Genomic DNA, 19,505 nt, shown 5'->3' on the forward strand with positions numbered 1-19,505 from the left:
TTGAGTGAGCTTCTCCTCATCCCACTGTCCAAAGCTGTAGACAGAATGAATTTATGAGTTCCAGAGAACATGCACTTACTGTGCTCATTACAATTTACAGCATGATTCTACAGTATGTCGTGTTCATGTTGAAATGACGTTTAATAACTATGCTGCTGGCTATGGGATCAGTTAAGACTTATGATCCATCGTAAGTAAATACTTTAAAAAATGAAATGTCTGTCTATTAAGATTTGCCTGGAAGGCATCCTCAAACGGGAATGTAATTCATCTGATAAGATCTTGCCACCCATCATCTGAGGACAGGAGATACTGCACTGAATATACTGTAATCACTAAATTTCTCAATCTATGGTCACATTAGTCAAAGTAGGAACTGTAGCGATGACTGCTAGTTCACCCACAAATTTGTTGGATTATACATTTTAGCATCACTGGTATTATTCAAAAGACAGGGAATAAAATTGAAACAGCATTTACAAAAATCTACAGCTTTTATAATGAGCCATGAACTGTGGTTAACCTGTGCTCATGCGGGACCAGAAAACAGGAAGGAAATGTGGGCTTTTTTTGGAAGTCAGGCCCATGAATGGCACTATTTTTCCACTGGTTGCTCCTTTATAAGTCCCCGTGTTCCTAAAAGCAGAGTCATTACGTTCCGAAGCTCCCCGACAGAGAGACAATGATCGGATTGATCGCTCGGGGCAGCCCTGCCATTCTTGGCACCTCATCCCGGCAGCGCCCCTCCAGCCCGGAGAGGCCAGGGAAACGGCGGAATCTCACAAGGACAAGGCCGGCATTGACAGAGCGGCAGAAGCTTCTGCAAACAAACCCCACCGCGACAGCTGCCCACAAGGGCACAGCGTGGTGGCATTCGGAACAAGAGCCTTGAGGTCACAAGCTCTGAAAGCCTTTTTTGTAACTGGCCAGCAGATCCTTTTGGAAATCACTTAAATCAAACAGTCAATAAAAGTGGCTATTTCCAGTGCACTGACCTTTATAATGTTCAGGACAGTTCATCGCAATGTGAAGGGCTTTAGCATGGGTATAACTGTACATCTTTAGTCCCTGTTTGAATGTGGGATTCATGATGAGTACCATTAAAACTGACAATGACAACCATATTACACTGTATTAAATATACAGGGGGGTGAAATCAATATGTTTAAATTATCTTTCCCTCTGTGATCTTCCGTGCAATAGACTGGTGTTCAACTTTGGGCAATGTAATGAACTGGTGTTCTATATGGTGCCCTTTGATAGACTGGTGTTCTACCTGGTGCCCTTTGATCAACTGGTGTTCTACCATGTGCCCTGTGATAAACTGGTGTTCTACCATGTTCCCTGTGATAAACTGGTGCTCTACCTGGTGCCGTGATAGACTGGTGCTCTACCAATCGCTTTTGATCAACTGGTTCTTCCATGTGCCCTGTGAAAAACTTGTATTCTACCAAATTCTCACAGAATCACCTTGTATACTTTTAAGAAAGACGGTGAGTTGCTGCTTTTATCCAGTACAAGTAGCTTTCGAATAAGAAATGGATGGATTTAAAGAAAAAATGCACCGTCGTGAGCAATAAAAAAGCAAGCAAATCTTTTTGCTTTAATGTCACAGTTTTGTATTTTTTTCTCATCTGAACATGAACGATGTTAAACAAAGTACTGTACATGGAAAGGGCAAGATCCCAAATAAATATGCCACAGTGAGACATTGGAATATTTCTCTATGGGCGTCTTTCAGATGTTAGAAACCTTGTATACCTGCAATGCTGTCACTGCATTCGTGTTCAGTGCAATTCAAAGACGCCTTTTTTAAGGTTGTGCTTAATGCTGAAATGAAGCCTAGTCTGTAATTAATAACATCTGTGTTAGCTCAGCAGCATGAGTAATTGACGACATGGTGCATTTCTGTTCAATACAAGGGACAGTGCCTTTGAAGTGAATCCAAGGGCTTTTAATAGTGGGCTGTTGTAGTTCGCAGCTCAAGAACAGCAGTGAAGAGCTGTCAGGGGCCAGACAGGCTCCAAACTTACTGAGCTCTCCAGCTCCTAAAGAAAATCCTCTCATCCCCTGTCTCATCAGTTTTTTATTTAGAATCACCAATTATTTCTGTTATATCCACGCAATTTGTGTGTTTTTTCATGCTTACAGTAATAGTCCTCACCACTGTGCACAGAAGAGAACTAGGAAGTATGGAACGATTCTTCCGACTAACTTCTACCACTAAATAAACTACCACCATCTTTTGATACATCACAGGTACCACCACACTGTACTGGGGGCGCAGATTGGATGGGACAAGAACAACATCCCTCACCAGCAGCACTACATGCATGCAAATGCCCAGGAGGCCACCAGTGGTCACTGTATTCCTAAGAGCCAAGGGGACATTGACTGATTATTCTCACCTTACCTTTGGTGGTGTTCAGCCAACTGTGTGCCAATGCACACAGTTGGTTAATGATACAGCCCAGGCTCAAACGCATAATCACAAAGCACCTTTATTGGTTGAGCCACTCCAGTTTCCTAACTTCGCTGTGCTTCCTATTTCTTTGTCAATGTACCGAAAATCCCTTGAAAATCTCTTGAAATCAACTAAATATGAATTTACTGTAATGATTAAACAATACACTGAAATGTTTTTGAAACATGGTTTGGAACTGTCCCTTTGAAAGACTAGAGTATTTTATTCAATTTAACTCTTTTAGATTATTATCTATTTTCTGTCTACTAAAATTAAGATATTTTGCTGTTTTTTTAGATTCTGTACAACATTGAATCAAATCTGGGAAAGAGATTTACTGTATTACTATTGACATACTCATTACAATGTCAGTGGAAATACACACGAATAATGAGGCAGCAAATGTAAAAACGTCAGACTCGAAGGGAATTCTAACTCTGCCCCTGAAAGCTTAGACACGAGGCTTTTTAACGTGAGAAATCCTCAAGCATTTCATTGGCAACAGGTGTAAAGAGCCACACAAACCAAAATTGCTGACCATTCTCAGACTGCCACCAGGACTTCTTGCGATGTGGCTTGAAGGTGGTGATGACATTCTCAATGCGGTGACTGATAGTGTTGTATACGGGGTCATAGGGTCGCCTTGAGTCACAATGGAAACACTTCTTCTCATCCTAAAGACACAAGACAACAACATGACAATCTATAGGTAAAACCTTTGCCAATGCAGTATCTTCTTCTAGTTTGCTTTTAACTTCTAGATATACAAATCTGTTTTTGCTAATTATAATTCATACTATATATAGTACATACAGTATATAGCACTGTTTTTGCTCATGGTTGTAACAGGCCCCTTCCAAATGTCTTGTGAAGGAACACTTATTGCGAGTATAAAGTTGGTGTTTAGGATTCCTCTCAACGTAAATCAAATTGTCAGTGTTTTAGTACCCCTAATTTCATGGTTATTGTGAGATGTGAATGAACACAGGATTAAGCAGTGACCGCATCAATGGATCGAGGAAATTATTTTTAAAAAATGCATAATTATGTTTAGTATAAACAGACAGTAGTCCCTTAAGCTTTACTATCCAATCTTACAGTCAATAAACTTGTGTAAATTTCCAGGCAAAATGAAAAAGAAGATTAAACAGAATATTGGAAATCAAAATACTGTAATTATGTAGATACTTTGTGGTAACTTTCATGTCAAAATGTCAACAGCAAGTGAAAGTCTCACTTCTCCAGGGTAACTTCTACTGTGATGTTTAACTAGAGCTGTTGCCTAGGTGACGTGAGGCCCAGTGAACCTGCCTGTAGGTGGCTGACAATGCAGTAGGGCTCTTTCCTCCGCAGGCCACAGGTGGATGAGGCCTTGAGATTCTTCTCCCTGCCCACCAGCAGGTCCCCAGTGGCTGGGTAACAGCTGCCATGGCTGCAGCCATGGGCCAGGTCAGGCTCCTGGGCAAGACAGCTGGCCAGGGCTGAAACAAAAAAAGAACCATTACCTCCAAGGTCCCGGAAGATAGACTGAATTGTTGTGCTTACCATGAAATAGGAAATTAGTGTATTTCAGGATTATGTGAAACTGCTAAGTAAATCACAAGCCAGATACTGTAACCTTGTAGTTTCAAATCATGGAGATAAATTAGGTGGTCTGAAAATTGCAGGCAGAGGACTGTATGGGAGAAATGCTAAAGTAGGTTTGCCAAGGTTAGAGAAACTACTTTAGATATAGAAAGATTGTTTTCCTTTCATAAAGAGAATAATGCTACAGTTTTTTATAATATATAGTATAATATAGTATATATTATATAGTATAGTATAATTTAAAAATTGTTCATAAACTTGTTTGAATGTTTGAATGAACTTTCAAGACAGACAAGTTCAATGGTTAAAAAAACAAATTTTAGAAAACTATAACAACATACAGTAATAAGGTGTAACGTAAAGGGTAGCAGAACATACTCATTCTTTCTATACTGCATTCCTATTGCAAACCAATGGGGTTGTTTCGATGCAACTATGCAACTCAAATTCATAACCAGCCACAACTGAAACAAATTCTACAAATTAGCTTGAACAGTACAGAAATCATTCACAAACAAAAAAAAAGCAGCTTTCAGTTAGGCAGATAATGGTTATGTGCCCTATTGAGGGGAAATGATGAACTCTGACCTCGTTTCCATAATGTTCTATAAATCCTGCTCACTTCTCTCTTTTTGCAATTGATAACCATCTTTCCTGCTCAGAAACACTGGGAGTTGAGGTACTAAACAAATAGCAAATCTTTATTTCATTAGATAAATCAAATGAGAAAAAAATATTTACAATGTTGACCCTGAGAGTATCTACAGTATTTATACAGTTTGCCGTGTTGATTGGACAATGAAGCACTTTGCTCAAGGGCACGACAGCAGTTCCTCAACTTGGATTCAAACCCACAACTGGCCAGTAACAGGGCCAGAGCCAGAGCCATTCTTCCCCAATTCTCTGCAATGCAGAGAGATGGAGTGCCTTAAGATGATACTAACATTTAAGACTTTCTTCTCAATTATGTTTCTTAAATATTACAAGGTGGCCACAATAGAAACATAACTTTTTACATTTTTTAAAGAATAACAATGAGATGAAGAGGAAAGAAATGAAAAATGAAATTCAGGAAAAGAAGAGAAAAAAACAAAAAGCACACAAGTGCAGTCACAGCTATATCAGGATTTACCATAAATAAGTTCACAGTGTAATTATAATTAATGGTTTTAATATAATTAATGGTTTAAACTTATATACTTAAGTAAATGATAAACACCCATTGCCATCAGTTCCTCTTGAAAAAGCCCTTAATTATGGTCCCAGTTCAATTAAATTGAATCTGAGATCAGATCTATAGACACAGGAAGACCACATTCAACACTAAAAAAACAGTTAAAATTCAAAGCAAATGATACTGAAAGAGACACTCTCAAGTAAAAAGGCTAAAATTCTTGCTTTATTACTGGCAGATTTGAATTAACCATCCCTGAGTTTTAACAACTGCAGAAAAACAAAAAAACTCCAGTTTACAGAACTACATATTTAGACTTGTTTTATGATGTTTCATGATCTAGAAAGTCCAAAGCTTCATCACAGAACAGACACAAAGCCTACTGTAATTTGTATATTAAAATATTAAATATTAGAAAATATCTTGAGTGACCATGAAATCAGTTATGAATCGTTGAATAAAATGACACTGAAAATATTTAATCAATATCGTTTATTTTTCTCAAAACATATGATAAGTTTCTTTTACAGAATACAGGCATTCAACACTGAAAGTTTCTGACAAACACACCATTGTGGTTTGCAGAAAAATACAATACAGACGTTGCCCTTACAGTTGACAAGAGACGGCAGATCCTTATTTTCTCAGCAGCTTACTGCCTTAGAGAGATTAGCAATGCCGCAGCCTGAGTGTTTTAAAATAAACTTTTATGGTGCTAGGCGGATGTTAAGCATTCCAGTCTACATCCTGAAATACATTTCTTTAAAGGGTCTGGGGCGTTTAGCAGTCTAGCAGGGTTAGAAGGCAGGGGGTGGTAAGGCAGATATCTTGTTAACATAGTTCCTGACAGTAACAGGTGCTCCTCACGTTGAACCTGCTGGAACAAGTCTGAAATAGGAAAGAGGAACAAAAAAGGTCTAGCTGTTCTGGTTCCTAAGTGATTCAGCCAGCGAAGGTGTTCTCTCAGAGTGCTGGCTGAACCTAGGCCAATCCTGAAGAGGATTCTTCAAACAATGGCACAGGATTGGCCGAATGCAAACTTGGATGGCCATTAGTCCTCCGGGGTTTCCTGCAGGTTTCAGAGCAACAATGATTTCTGGGAGCAGCCTGGAACTTGCATGTTGGCAGAGATGTCTGCGAGAGAGCGTTGCTCATTCAGTCAGGACTAGAGTAGGTCTACTGCAAGACTCTGAAGACTCAGCAGCATGTGATGAAGGGATCTCACAGAGTGTATTGAAGGAATGTTTCTTATTCTCCTACTGCAGGAAAGACATTGAGGCATGAAGCCATATGTTGCATGAAACAACTTAATGCCAAATAAGATCTGCATTAAACAGAATAATAAAAGGAAAGGGGGGGCAGTGATTTGCACTGTCTCATGGCACTGGGCCCTGGGTTCAATTCCAGACTTAAGTTGCTCTCTGTGTAGAGTTTGTGCGTTCTCCTTGTGTTTGCATAGGTTTTCCCATTGTCCAAAGATATAGTAGTAGGTTAATTAACTTCAGGGAAAATTGGCCCTGGTATGAGTGTGTGCCTGTCAGTGTTTTTTGGTCTGTCTGCCCTGTAATGGACTGGCGTCTCATGCAACCCTGAATTGGCAGAAGTGGTTAGAACACAGATGGATGGATAAAAAACAACCAATATGCTAGCTGTATTTTAGAAACAGCCATAAAAGTTCTACTCTCCAGAATTTTTATATTGAGCCTTTTGAGTTGCTAAAATCTAAAGTCCTGCCTGTGACCCCTTTCACACAAAGTTCCCTGAATTGTCCAACATTAATCTGAAAATTTTGAAAATGCAACTCAGCTGACCACTGCACATCCTCCCAGATTTGTTTTCTTTATCACGAGTATTCTGGAATTCAAAGGGCACAGCACAGACACCAACCAGAAGGAGAACAAACCACCGGCACTGACAAACCACCGTCACTGACAAATGAAAAGCTGCTGGTGCACAGCCAAGTCATAACCCACCCAACCCAGAACACGCCCACCTCCCTCACCCCTGTGGCCCTCAGACTAATTCTGAGCTTCCACCAGAGCCTGAGAGGCAACTGGTGAAGGGCAAAGTCTGGACTGGAATCCGATCTCCTTCAGTAGCAAACTCATTCTGCACAAAAGAAAGAAACGTTCAGCCAGGTGACTTAACAAGAATCCCTGAGCACAACAATCTTTTGCTTTCTATTGTGAAGTTGCCACATTCTATGAAAAACTCACCAATGCAGGTCTTCACCCAATCTTTTCCCAGATCTTTACCCAATCTAAAGTAAAAGGATGTTCAATCTGGATAATCGGAAGCAAGCAGGATAGCTCAATAGAAGAAAGGACTCCTGAGAGAATTTCTGAAACCTTTCCATGAGTTCTCCAAAGGGAAAGCTCACAGTATAACCAGTCTTACATTTAAGAGCGTATTAGGCTTTCAGCTCAAATCCTCTGCTCATTTCACATTTAAGCATATTGTATTTGATGTGCCTTGCACTCTTACGCAGACTGTGGTTCGCTTTCACAGAAAACAAAACTGAAGACATATAATGCTCTTTGTGTTGCTGACCTGGTACCTGTGTCTGTACCCTGACCTGCCGGTCGAGTCCGAAAGCAAATAAAAAACCTGTCTTCACTTGCCTTCTTTTCTTAGCTATCAAGATAGACAGCCCTTTTCTTCCTTTTCGGTTCTGCTAGTCAAAAGATCAAATAAAGAAAGGAAAGTCAACAATGAAGACTTCCTCTGGCATTCCACTGAGTAAAAAGAACAAGGGAAAAGGCACTTATCCCGAAACAATAGAAGATCTTCTAAGAAACATTTACCAGCTTTGCTCTCCGTTAATTTCCCCCTTGTTACTAACGATTAAATGAGAATAATTAAGCAGACCAAATTTTATGGGTTTCAGAAAGTCAATTTAAAGGAAACAAAAAATACAACAACTCTACACTACATCAATCACAGCTCAATTGTCCGTGATTACACGTCTCAGAGGAGCATGACTCTTCAGGGCAGTTTCACCCAATAAATTACAGTGCAGGGAAATTGTTTTAAGATAGATTCACAAAAGACTTGCCAGTCAGTTCTAATGGTCTTTTGATTGCTCATATGGATAAAGTACATACAATCTAGTACAGTATGTGAATGTTAGTTCTCATACACAGATAAACTATCAGTTCTGCAATAATATTATCTTGGTTTCCCTCCTGTTTAGAGCATACTTCCTTGGCATTTTCGGTTCAGTCCAAATTACTATAATGACAGTGCAATCAGGAATCTTGTTCAACGATTATTACTAATTGCTGTGGCTTCTCTGTACAATAAGTGCTAAAAAAATAAAGTTAGTTACTGTAAATGGCCTGAGTTGTGCAGAAGGCATGTAAATCTCTTCCTTCCTTAAGATTAGGCTCCGTTTTAGGCACACCAGGTCTTTGGAACACTTTCTTTGAGACAAAAATGAAACACGATGCAACATGATATCTATTATTATAGCTGCTACTTAGCCAATCAAGGCTGCAATTCGGGCCTGCACAGTGTGCTGCGTTGTTACTGTATATCCGGTTTCTCTTCTTCTTTAGAGATGGCACACCAACTCTAAACCTACAGCTACTCTTATCAAGTTCCTTTCCAAAGACATTGTTCTTTTAACTAGCTGATAAAGAGAAATATAAAACAAATACCCCCCCCCCCATAGCACACACACACATCATAGTGGAATGTCCAAGGAAAAACTGTTTATCAGATTTTTTAAATAAATGTGGGTGTTGCAACAGTATTGTCTTATTTTCCAGCTTTTTCAACTCCAGCTTGTTAAACATCCTGCTGAGTAGGACTTTACTGATTCACTGCTGTAGGTGTGCAGCTTTGACAGCTTAATAATTTAACACCGATTTAATACCCCTTTATATTTCTTTGCTAACTCCATTAGGATGATTATTCCAAAGTCGGTTTTTGCTGGATTAATTTTCACTGTGTCCCATTATAACACACAAAGCACAAATAACCTAGAACCATGCAGTCAGACTTGGATGTGTCAAGTGCCTGTAGGCTGTAAATGAAGACAGACCGCTCTGAACATAAAAAACACAAGTCACACATTTTACAGCTCATGATATATAGTATATTGTAACACTTCAAGCAAAATAACTGAACTAAAAAGATCGCAGTGCTTCACGTCCACTGATACATGAACAGCTGCTTTTCATTTTATTCCTCCTACAGTATATCGTACAACAGCCAGTCAAATGGTTCTTCCTTCTTGTCCTGTATAACAGTTCAGCAAGAGAAAGCAGAGTCAGTCAATTGTTAGTATTCTTTTTACCCATAAATGGGCAAATGCTGAGGTATGCAGCTCTCTGCTCAGCTGAGAAACACCTTCAAACCACGCTCACTTGGCAAAGTAATGGCACTGGCCAACATACCATCTGTTCTTAACCACTTTGGTAATAAAAGTGTTGAATATAATGAGAAGGATGAGGATTTGGAGAAGGTATATATCCTCAACCCATATGTTATCTCAACTAAATATCTGGGTATGCGATAAAATTCCAGAGTAACATTGTTTTCCTGAATTTTTTCGTCAGCCACAGGGAAACTGCATTTTATTATTTTATTATCAAAAGACTGCGGCAGACATCATTAAATGCTCTGGTGAACAGATCTAAATGTCCAGAAGACAAGAGGTGAATCTGATTTTAAACAAATTTCAATGTCTCAGCGCAAGTTTTCAAATGGAACTGGGCGAAACTGAATTACTGTACTGAGCCCTCCCCTAACCTACTAGTCTTCCCAAATATTCCAGCTAATCTCCCTGTCAGTGTGAGAATTTGCACTGCAAATATGATAAAGAGTCAGTCTTTGTGGAGGGCTCACCCTCTGGTATGTGCAGTTATTAAAGCTGAGAAAGCAGCCTGGCCATAATCAACAGAATGGGATTTAAGGAAGCATGAGTTGTATCAACTGGACTCTGAAGGCAGAGCAGCTGTCTCTGCAGTGTAACAACACAGACCAGGCCTTCTTCCAACAAAATGCATTTCTTACCATTCTTTTATATCCAGTCCCTTGAAAACGTCTGGACCCAACAATCTGCAGTTGAATGCTGCACAGCTATATGACAAGTGGCATTTTAAGAAAAACTTTACAAAACTAAAATCAATGAACAGAGTTTGACTTCTCCAATGTTCTTCCAGTTAGTTACATTTTTATGCTGCACGTCTTTGGATTTTCACATTCCCCCCAAAAAAGGTTCTTCTGCAGACCAGTTATTTACAGACAAGTGTGACAAGTGGATGACAAATTCAAGACCAGCTGGGAAACTGTAGAAGAGAGCTGGTTAGCTGTCACTTACTTCCTAAATAGCCAGGGACGTCACCTCGGATAAAAACAGCAACTCTTAACCACCCTGTTTGCATCGTTTCTGTCTCTTTTGTTTAATGGGCACCTTCTGAGAGACATTTAAATCAATTTTTACTCAGACCTTAGTGTCCATACATTTGGAAAGAAACATTTAAGTATTATTCATATCTATTTTTTTTAACAAGCCAGCAGAAAGAGTCTGTGTGCTGGGAAATGAGCGCTATTGGCTTCTGTAGGAACCTCCTGGGATATATGTAACCCACTTGTAGTCCAAGAAACTTTGAATTGTGCTTCACAGATGCTGAGCACAAATGACTAACTTCAGTAAAATTAGAAAATTCACATTGCCCAGAGGGATCGGTTTGACATCAGCATTGATTATATTCAGGGGCTTCCTGTGTAGCTCAACTGGTAAAGGCCCTCAGCCAAATGCAGGCTGAGATCAATGGTCACGGGTTCGAATCTGGATTGTGCCACTAGTCCACTGGGATTCCCCAAGGGCAGCGTTGGATTAGGTGGCTGGTGATGAGTTCAAAGTGGGAGGGAGGTGAAGGTGGGCAGATCGGAACAATCTGCCGACATTTCCACATTCACCCTTGAGTGTGGGAGCCAAGATGTGAAAAACACGAAAATGGCTATTCCACATTGGACTGGGACAGTACAACGAAGATAATTGGTGATTCTAATTCTTTTTAAAGACAGTGTTTTTGTTGGCATTCAACCTGACAAGAGTCAAATGTTGGCTTAGCTTTTTTTTCCATAAGCAAAGGAAATAAAAACTGGGACAGAGATAAGTCACACTCATTGCCAAGCTTCTACTTCCAATAGCTTAGCAATATTTCCCTTGTACAAGTTAAGGGATTAGACTACACTGATGATAACTGGGGAAATAAATCATGTATCAGTCTTTCATGGCTGCATTTTCAAGTATTTGATGAATTAGAATATAGTGGTTAGAAAGCCTTGAAAAATTCAGTAGACATCTCCAATAAAAGAAAATTATATCATTCCCAGAGGGAAAAAAATATTTGATTTTTACTTTGTTTTTACATTTGTTTAGTCATGTCAGTTTATTCCACTGCATCCACCTCAGCTCTTACCCCTCTCCTACTCCTCTTCCCAGCACCATGATTTATTGAATTTCAATAAGAATTGTGAGGTTTTAGGGAATAACTGCTGTGGGAGCAAAGTGCAATGCACTCTAAACACTGGTACCGATACTCTGTGCTTCATCAGACATGGGAAAGTATCGGTCATGAGCCTGGCAGACGATTGCAAGAACATTAATGATTCCACAAAAAAATACTTGGAAACGCATAGTGCATTGACTGCTTTTTCTAGATATTCCTCCATAGACATTAACAAAATGTTGCATGTATTCACAAACAATATGCCAAAACTTTGGCAATCAAACTAACATGAAATCAAAAGGAAAACATACATCTGTATTTAGTTTCTGCAACAAAGGTCCATATTTGTGGTCAAAACAGCCTGCAGGAATAACGTACAAAGCAGCCTTCTAAACCAAATAAAATCATCTCAATTTTCACAACAACGGCGGTTACCATTCATTCCACATGGTTTCATTAACAATATTCCAAGGAAGATGTTCTCATTAGAAACAAACAGCCTATCTGTATTTTATAAAAGCCACTCGCACCAAAGAAATGCAGGCTCTTTCAGCAAGGTCTGTAAGCTGATGTCACTCATAAATTTGCTGTGTAATGAGACCTTGAGGAAAATGGGAACATATTGGTCTCCCTCTTCGTCCCTCTGGGATTCCAGGATTTATGGAGAAAATCCCATGACCTGATAAAATCAAAGATGGAACCTCTTTCTTTTCATGGAGTAGTAAGTCACAAAGGAGTTTTACAGGACGTAGCAGAAAACCCATTTCCCACCTGTGTAAAAACACAAGTACCATTTACACTGTAGAACAGTGCAGAGCAAATGTGACTGGTGTACCTCTCACTAATGTCAGTGCAACTGTAACATATTTTAAGATTTTAATGTCGTCTAGCGATTGCATTGTGTTAAGTGTAGTGCACCACATCTGTATTTCTAACTTCATTCGTTCCTGGAAAATCTATTCGTCGCATCTCAGATCAGCACTGTGAGGAGAGAGTGGGTTTTTCACACAATCGCAACTCTTGTCCTTCTTTGACTACACCAGCATGACTCCTGCTGAATATGAAGATACCAGTAAAACCTATAGGACTACAATGCTCATTTACTGCAAATACCAACAATAAACACTTATTGGTCTATTCCAGGAAATATTATTTTAATGTCACCCTTTCCTCAACCCTTTGCATCTCTTTAGTTAAAATCTCTTTAGTTAGTCCTAAAACTGAAGAAGCCTCCATCTTCAATGAAATTTTAATTTGCCACAAATCAGACTTACTGATGCACATATTCATGAACCCTGACACTGCATGTGTGGTTTGTTGTAACTGCAGTGAAGTGTCTTAAAACTCTCCTTGAGGTCCACGGACCCCCTCTTAAGCCCAGTGAAATATAAACAAAGACATTATTGACGTGCACAGACAATGTGGAAAACACTGCCTCACACATGGCAGTATGGCAGTATAGTTTGTTGACACATTTGTGAACATATTGAATGAGCCCAAACCAAGCAATAAAGCTTTCTGGACCACAAGCTGTCAGTGAATGCATTGTTCTAAATAAGGGTTATATTATCCTATTGTAACCCAGGACATAATTTAATTCTTCATGAATGGTTTTGTGAAATAAATGGATTATTTAAGACCAAACAATGCAGAAGAAAATACAAAATCCGAAAGTAATAGAATCAAAACAAGTTTTCTGAATCTGTAAAGAGAGCACTGTCATACAAAATTAGCATTACATCTGACACTACAGTCATTACTCATACAGTATACAGTATTAATTTTGTACACTAATTGATAGCAAATCAAAGTTGACCCTTTTCTTGCATTCATCTTATTATTCTATTTGTGCTTAATGTACAGCACACAGCAAATCTGGAACATAATGACTCTACCATAAAAACACAGCTCCTCCAAAAATGTAATAGTTTTGTCAGATCATAATGATTGGGATAGAGGTATGAATATATAGAGGTTATTTGGTGTAGCCCGACAAGCTGAAAAACAGCTGCCTGACCAAACCCACCTCACTACTATAAGGAATGAGCCAGGGAGCTGCTACATGGGTGTAGATAGAGTGCACGAGAAATGCACAAAGTTAAGTTCAGAAAGTGAGATAGACATACAGTATACACATAGGAAAGCAGACATACTGTAGGCGAGATTAGAATTTAACCCACCTCCTGAACTTCTGTTATAAAATCCATTAATGACATACAATAAATTCAGCTGAATACAACAATAGGTGATTGGTTTTACAACATTACAACTTTTTATGCTCAGGATGGACCAGAGAAGACAAAAGATATACATACATAAATACATAAATACATGGGGTCATGGGGGACTAAATGTGTTGGAAGACCTCCATCGAGTTTCTTGTCAATACTGTTAGTTTTGCACTGGGAAATACCATTGGACTCCTGCACAGTGCAAAGATTCTTTCTACAGACACATACTCTAAAAACTGATGTCTGGGCAATATAACACCTATTGTTCCACTGTCATGATTTCCCTTGGCAGTCAAAAAGTTACTGTAGTTTTTCAGTTTGACAAGAAGGCTATAACTGAAAGTCAAAATATTATACTGCCCTTTATATAGGGTTTAGTTAAAAATGCAGCATTTGGGTTATCACTGATCACGAAACCTTACAATCATAGGTAGTGTGTTGAACCAAATAGCAAAATATCCAGATATGGTTAAAAAACACTGACAGCCACCAACTGCAAGAAAGACAAGGTGCTTGAACTAAAAGATGTATTTTATTACAATGGGCTACACATTTGTAGAACGCCAACAGAGCCCAATAACATGCCTTACAGATTATTTTGACAGAATATTTGTTAAATCATTTCACACAGCAGTGCTCCCGAACAGAAATGGTGTATCATTTACAAAGAGGGCTAACAAGTATCTACTACTTTCTCTGACACTTAAAGACCTGAAGCATTAAAAATACTGCAAAGATTAAATATCTGTCCGTTAGCAGTCTCATCGTTGAGCTCTTTTCTTCTCCTTTCCAGACAAAGAAATTCAAGCCTTAAGGGCAGTTCGTAACAGCAGCTCCTTGCACATCAACAAATGTGCTCACTCTTCTCTGTTTCAGGGCTCTGGGTGCCTGTTCTAGTAACCCCAGTTCCGGAACTTTACAACCACACCATAAGATGACTGCTGTTGTAGCCTGCAGGGATATCCCATTGTTTTTGACTGGCAGATGTCTCACCGGGCCCAAGAGCATTCTGCGGTTTGTGGGCAACTGGTTGGTGGTTACCACTTCCAGCCACCCGAAGATCACATGCCAAAACTGAACCACTGAATTAAGAACAACGCAGCTCCAAAAAAACGGATGCCAAAAACAGGATACAAAGGATCCTAATTCCAGGATGAAAAAGTAAAGCCTTTAAAAGACAACCTCTTCTCTTTCATCTTTCATCAAATCATCTTACAAGCCAAGCAAAATCACATGTGTTTGTTCGAAATCCCGGAAGAGATTAATGAAAATCAGTGCCTCCCAGATTCCTCTTAACGGCAGCAACTGCGTATAAGTACATGTAGTTTGTCATCTCCAGTCCTGCTGAGGGACTACTTTTTCCAGGGCTATTTTTTTCTCTTTTAATCTAAAAATAAAACCTTCGACTGATTTCTCTTTTAAACATTATATCGCCGTTTTTGTTTTCGCTTTTGCTTTGCCTTTATTGTCCCACAAGGGAAAATTGCTAAAGAACACCATTGGTTAGGCAAATAAATGTTCCCTGCAATGAAAACCCATTTGGGAACAGCACATTCAGCGGAGGCCTATCACTCAGGCAACGCGAGGCATGCAAGGAACTCAGTTTAAATAAAGGGTATGAAATAACAGAAAGAGAAACTGGGTTCTATTACCTCCGCAGTTTCGTGCTGTATTCTTAAAATAATACTGCAATCATCCTCTAAACACTCAGCGGTAAAGCATGGAAAAATCCTACAGCTTTACTACAGGTGCCAAAAATAAATTCTGAAAAGCACTGCTAGTAAGCAGAGCTGCAGTAAAAAAAAAACTTTTTGAGAGTGCTACACATGGCCTTCAATACCAACAGTGTACGCCTGCTTCAAATTAGCCTGCACTGCTGCTCCACGAGTGAGAAGTGTGGCTCAGAAGGAACAGAGTACAACCGGGCTAAAGGAGGGGGCAAGTAGAAGGAAAAGTAACACTGAGTGACATCTTAATGAAAAGCACGTTCCCAACAATAACCCACAGCCTTCCCAGTGTTGTCTGTTGTCTGTCACATAAAGCCTGTTCACAATTTATGCACATAGGAAACCCTCAGGAAACCACAAAGGACACTATTTCTACATTTCCAGAGGGATCTGTCCACATGTTTGGATTTTTCCCAAATTATTGTGCACTAGGAGCAAAACAGGGAGCTCCAGATGGGAGCATGGGAAATCTTGAGCTTTGGCAACAAAACTGGAGGACATTCTTCCTTTTCCACAGCTTTACTCTAGACATACCTGTGCTACTGATTTTCAAAAGGCTTTGCTATTCCGTTGTGCTCAGCGTTGTTGCACTACATTGCTGAATCTCCTTTTAATGTTCTTCCAGCTACATTGCCACAAAAGGACCTACACACCATAAACAACCCTTAGTCTGTTCCAGATCCATCTGCACTGTTAATCTGACACGAGAGACATCTCCAGGGAAGGGAGTTTGTAAATTCCACAGGCATACTGTATATGAACCAAATCCTACACAAGAGTGACTTTAATGTCTTCACATGTTTGTGCCTTTAGAGAAAGTGCTTCTTGCGGGTTTTATTTGGGGCATTGTATTTTTAGCTGTTCGTGTATAGCACAATTGAAATAAAAACCTGGCTTTCACACCTCAGTTATTTCTCAGCTTTAGTGCTCTACACCTGCATTCCTCACCTCTGACCTTCGGGGTAGGCCAGGACATTTAGAGTAACGAGGCCAATTGTCAAACAATGTGTCAACCTCCAACAACACTTTCCGCTGTTTTAAACCGAAGTCCTTTATGCCTGAAGAAGGCTTTATGGACTACAGAAAATATCAAGTAGCAGGAGGTTCTTGCCAGACGACTGACAACACTAAAATAAAACACACTGGGGATGCTATTTGTGGTAAAGCCAAGCTCTTGTAAACGGGCAACGAGCACTAAAGCACTGTCTGGAACTAGCCAACTCTAAACTCTCTGGAGATCAAACAACAATCAGCCCCCCTTACTAGACAGTGAAAACGGACCATGCTGGTGAACTGCCAAATTAATAATAACTAAGGAAAAAAATAGTTCAGCACAGCTATCAGAAAAGTATGAAGTAAGCAGCCTTTCAGAAACTTTTTATTATTATTTAAAGCCATTTTGTCCTCTGAGGAGAAGTAACAAACTCCAGTATCCATTTGATGTTCTTGTAAAAACAGTGTTTTTTTTATGTGGGAGAGAGCTGGCATTTGTTGAAAAACGGCTCGAATTCTTTCACACAGGTGGCTATCTGGCAGCCTTGGTTAAAAGATTCCACAACGAGGCAAGGATTCTGAAAACTGGATCCCAGTCAGTCTTTTAAAGACACAAAAGATGGGACAAGCCTGACTTAATGCAATAAAAAAGACTGGATGTCTGGATAAAAAACTGTGGGGTAATTGTTTAAATGGCTTTTAATGCAGACTGACTTCTTTCTTCATGATCTCTGTCTTTACAAATTTATTAAAGCCTTTTAAAAGTGTTGTTTCACCTAATGTTATAAGAATAACCATAACCCGAATTAGTCCATAAACTCACTTGTTATTGTAATTCACTGTTGGAAATTCTGTCAGCTGAAAATATTTTATCACAAAACAGCATGCGAAGAAAGCACCTGGCTTTCAGAAGATCTGTGCGATTCACTCTTCCATTGTATAAAACAAGAGTGTTGCTGCATGGATTATTACTCTGTGATTAAGCAGTTCTGAAAATTTGTCAGAGTAAACCGTTGAAAAATAAATTGATAAAATAAGTTTCTCACGGCGGATGACATGACAGCGAACTAAGAAACAGTGAAAGTTAACATAGTGCCAATTGTTCCAACGCTGCGACTGTTGTACTTGAGACACCAGAGAAAATTGATCTGTTCCGCGTTAAATTACCAAGACCTAAAAGCAGGATTTTAAAGGTGTCGTATAGCAACACTGCTTTAACGCTCTTACAGTATGCAAAGCCTAATATAAAAATGTCTTGCATGCCGTGGGAACAAGCGCTTACTATCACAGCACGCAGTTCAAGATGAAAACTTTTTTCCATCATGCACATAAAACAATACCATGATCAAGAGACTGCTTTCGATAAGCAAGGAAATATGTAAAGAACGAACTCATATATAATTGGCGCATAACATCTAAAAAGATTCTGTAACTGCATAGTATTTATTTTTCTGATGATTGTATCACTTACCACAGAAAAGTAACAGCATCTGCCTCATCATTCTGACCTCCGCGATGCGTTATCAGAACCGTTCTTTTGTTTTCTCTGTTCAACCTGAAATTGAAAGTTGCAAATCAATTATGAAAGAGCGAGAACAACTCATCATTGTTCATTGTTATTCGTACTCAACCTCTAGATTATGCCCTCGGTTGAAATAGTATGCAATTTAGTATTCTGTATTACAACTGGGGAAAAAAAGTAAAGGAAAATGACTACGGAAGCTAGAAAGGGAGAAGATACAATTTGTTCCGTAAAGCAATAACTGCGTTGCTTAGTATTCAGAGTAATGTACAAAACTGTTACTTTTTTTTACTTACCCGGGGGCTGTGATAACTCACAAACTTTCATCTGTACCGAAGTGAAGCAGATTGCTGTGTTACTTGAAGTGAGTCAAACTCTTTGACAAAACTTCTGAGCCAAAACTTGCAACATGGAAACTGTGCAGCGGAGCGGCGTCGTTCAGGAATGAACCTCGCTAAAAAGAGACTGATCTTGTGTGCTCCCTGTCACACGCTGAACTGCACTATTTGCTCCTAGAGTTCTGCGGGTAATAGCGCAGCACTCGTTCAGAGGTACAAATCTAGCAAGGGGGAAAGCAGGCAATGAATTAAAGCAGTTATATAGTACATTACATGTTAGTTTTACTTTCTCATTGATATATTTTGGGACCAAACAGATTACGTATGTTGGGAGGGACTGTAAAAAATCTGAAAATTCTGAAAATAGAATTGGGGAAAATTCTATTGGAAGTTTAACCAAGATACATTGAGATGATAATCCAGGAGTCTTCACTTTTGATTATTTAACTTGTTCTCATACAGTTTAATGTTTATACTGTGCTTGTATAGATGTGATTCCAGGTTTGTACTGTATGTGTCAGAGGTGGGTGGGAGGCAATTTCACGGAGCCCTAGGTCTTCAGTTTTCTGTGCGCTTACAAAAGCTCCACGTCAGTATTTCGGAACTACCTTTCCTGTCGGGTTCCGAACTCCCGCATTTCCAACACCAATGCGCCCCCCTTCCCTTTTCATCGCCATAATGAATAAGCTGTTCCCCACCTCCTGCCCAGTAACAGGTACAGCGCTTAAAGAGAGAGAAAACAGTATTTGAGTCAGCCATACACAGTCTATTGAACTATTCTGTCAAAAACATACGTAGTTTATGTTCTTAAAAATAGCTTGAAGGTATCCAGTTCTGATAAGTTAAAAATACTGTACATTTTCTTCATTCTCTCTTTCCCCAATCAGTATGTACTGAAGGTATAACATGATAGCCTAGTATTTCTGCCACCCATATCGCACACAGGCAGCACACATTGCTTTTGAAAATCTCTAATTGGGTTAAAATAACTATTAGCATTTCCAA

The 19,505-nt window shown here is 39.3% G+C and overlaps 1 protein-coding gene across 2 annotated transcripts in view; it reads right to left on the reverse strand.

Moving 5' to 3' along the window:
* Positions 1 to 18,639, reverse strand: part of lamb2 (laminin, beta 2 (laminin S)) — a 49,095-nt gene extending 30,456 nt beyond the window's left edge. Inside the window, exons 1-4 of one of the 2 annotated variants that reach the window (XM_088636543.1) lie at positions 18,459 to 18,639; positions 18,112 to 18,195; positions 3,776 to 3,945; positions 3,003 to 3,138 (exon numbers count right to left, since the gene is read on the reverse strand). In XM_088636543.1, the coding sequence (XP_088492669.1) occupies positions 3,003 to 3,138; positions 3,776 to 3,945; positions 18,112 to 18,142 (337 nt within the window). In that variant the 5' untranslated portion in view covers positions 18,143 to 18,195; positions 18,459 to 18,639. The remainder of the gene's footprint in view (positions 1 to 3,002; positions 3,139 to 3,775; positions 3,946 to 18,111; positions 18,196 to 18,458) is intronic. The other variant, XM_088636544.1, reaches the window with a different exon arrangement.
* Positions 18,640 to 19,505: the final 866 nt, after the last annotated feature.

Source organism: Lepisosteus platostomus, chromosome 6, assembly GCF_059453375.1.
Source record: "Lepisosteus platostomus isolate fLepPlt1 chromosome 6, fLepPlt1.hap1, whole genome shotgun sequence".
NCBI lineage: Eukaryota > Metazoa > Chordata > Actinopteri > Semionotiformes > Lepisosteidae > Lepisosteus > Lepisosteus platostomus.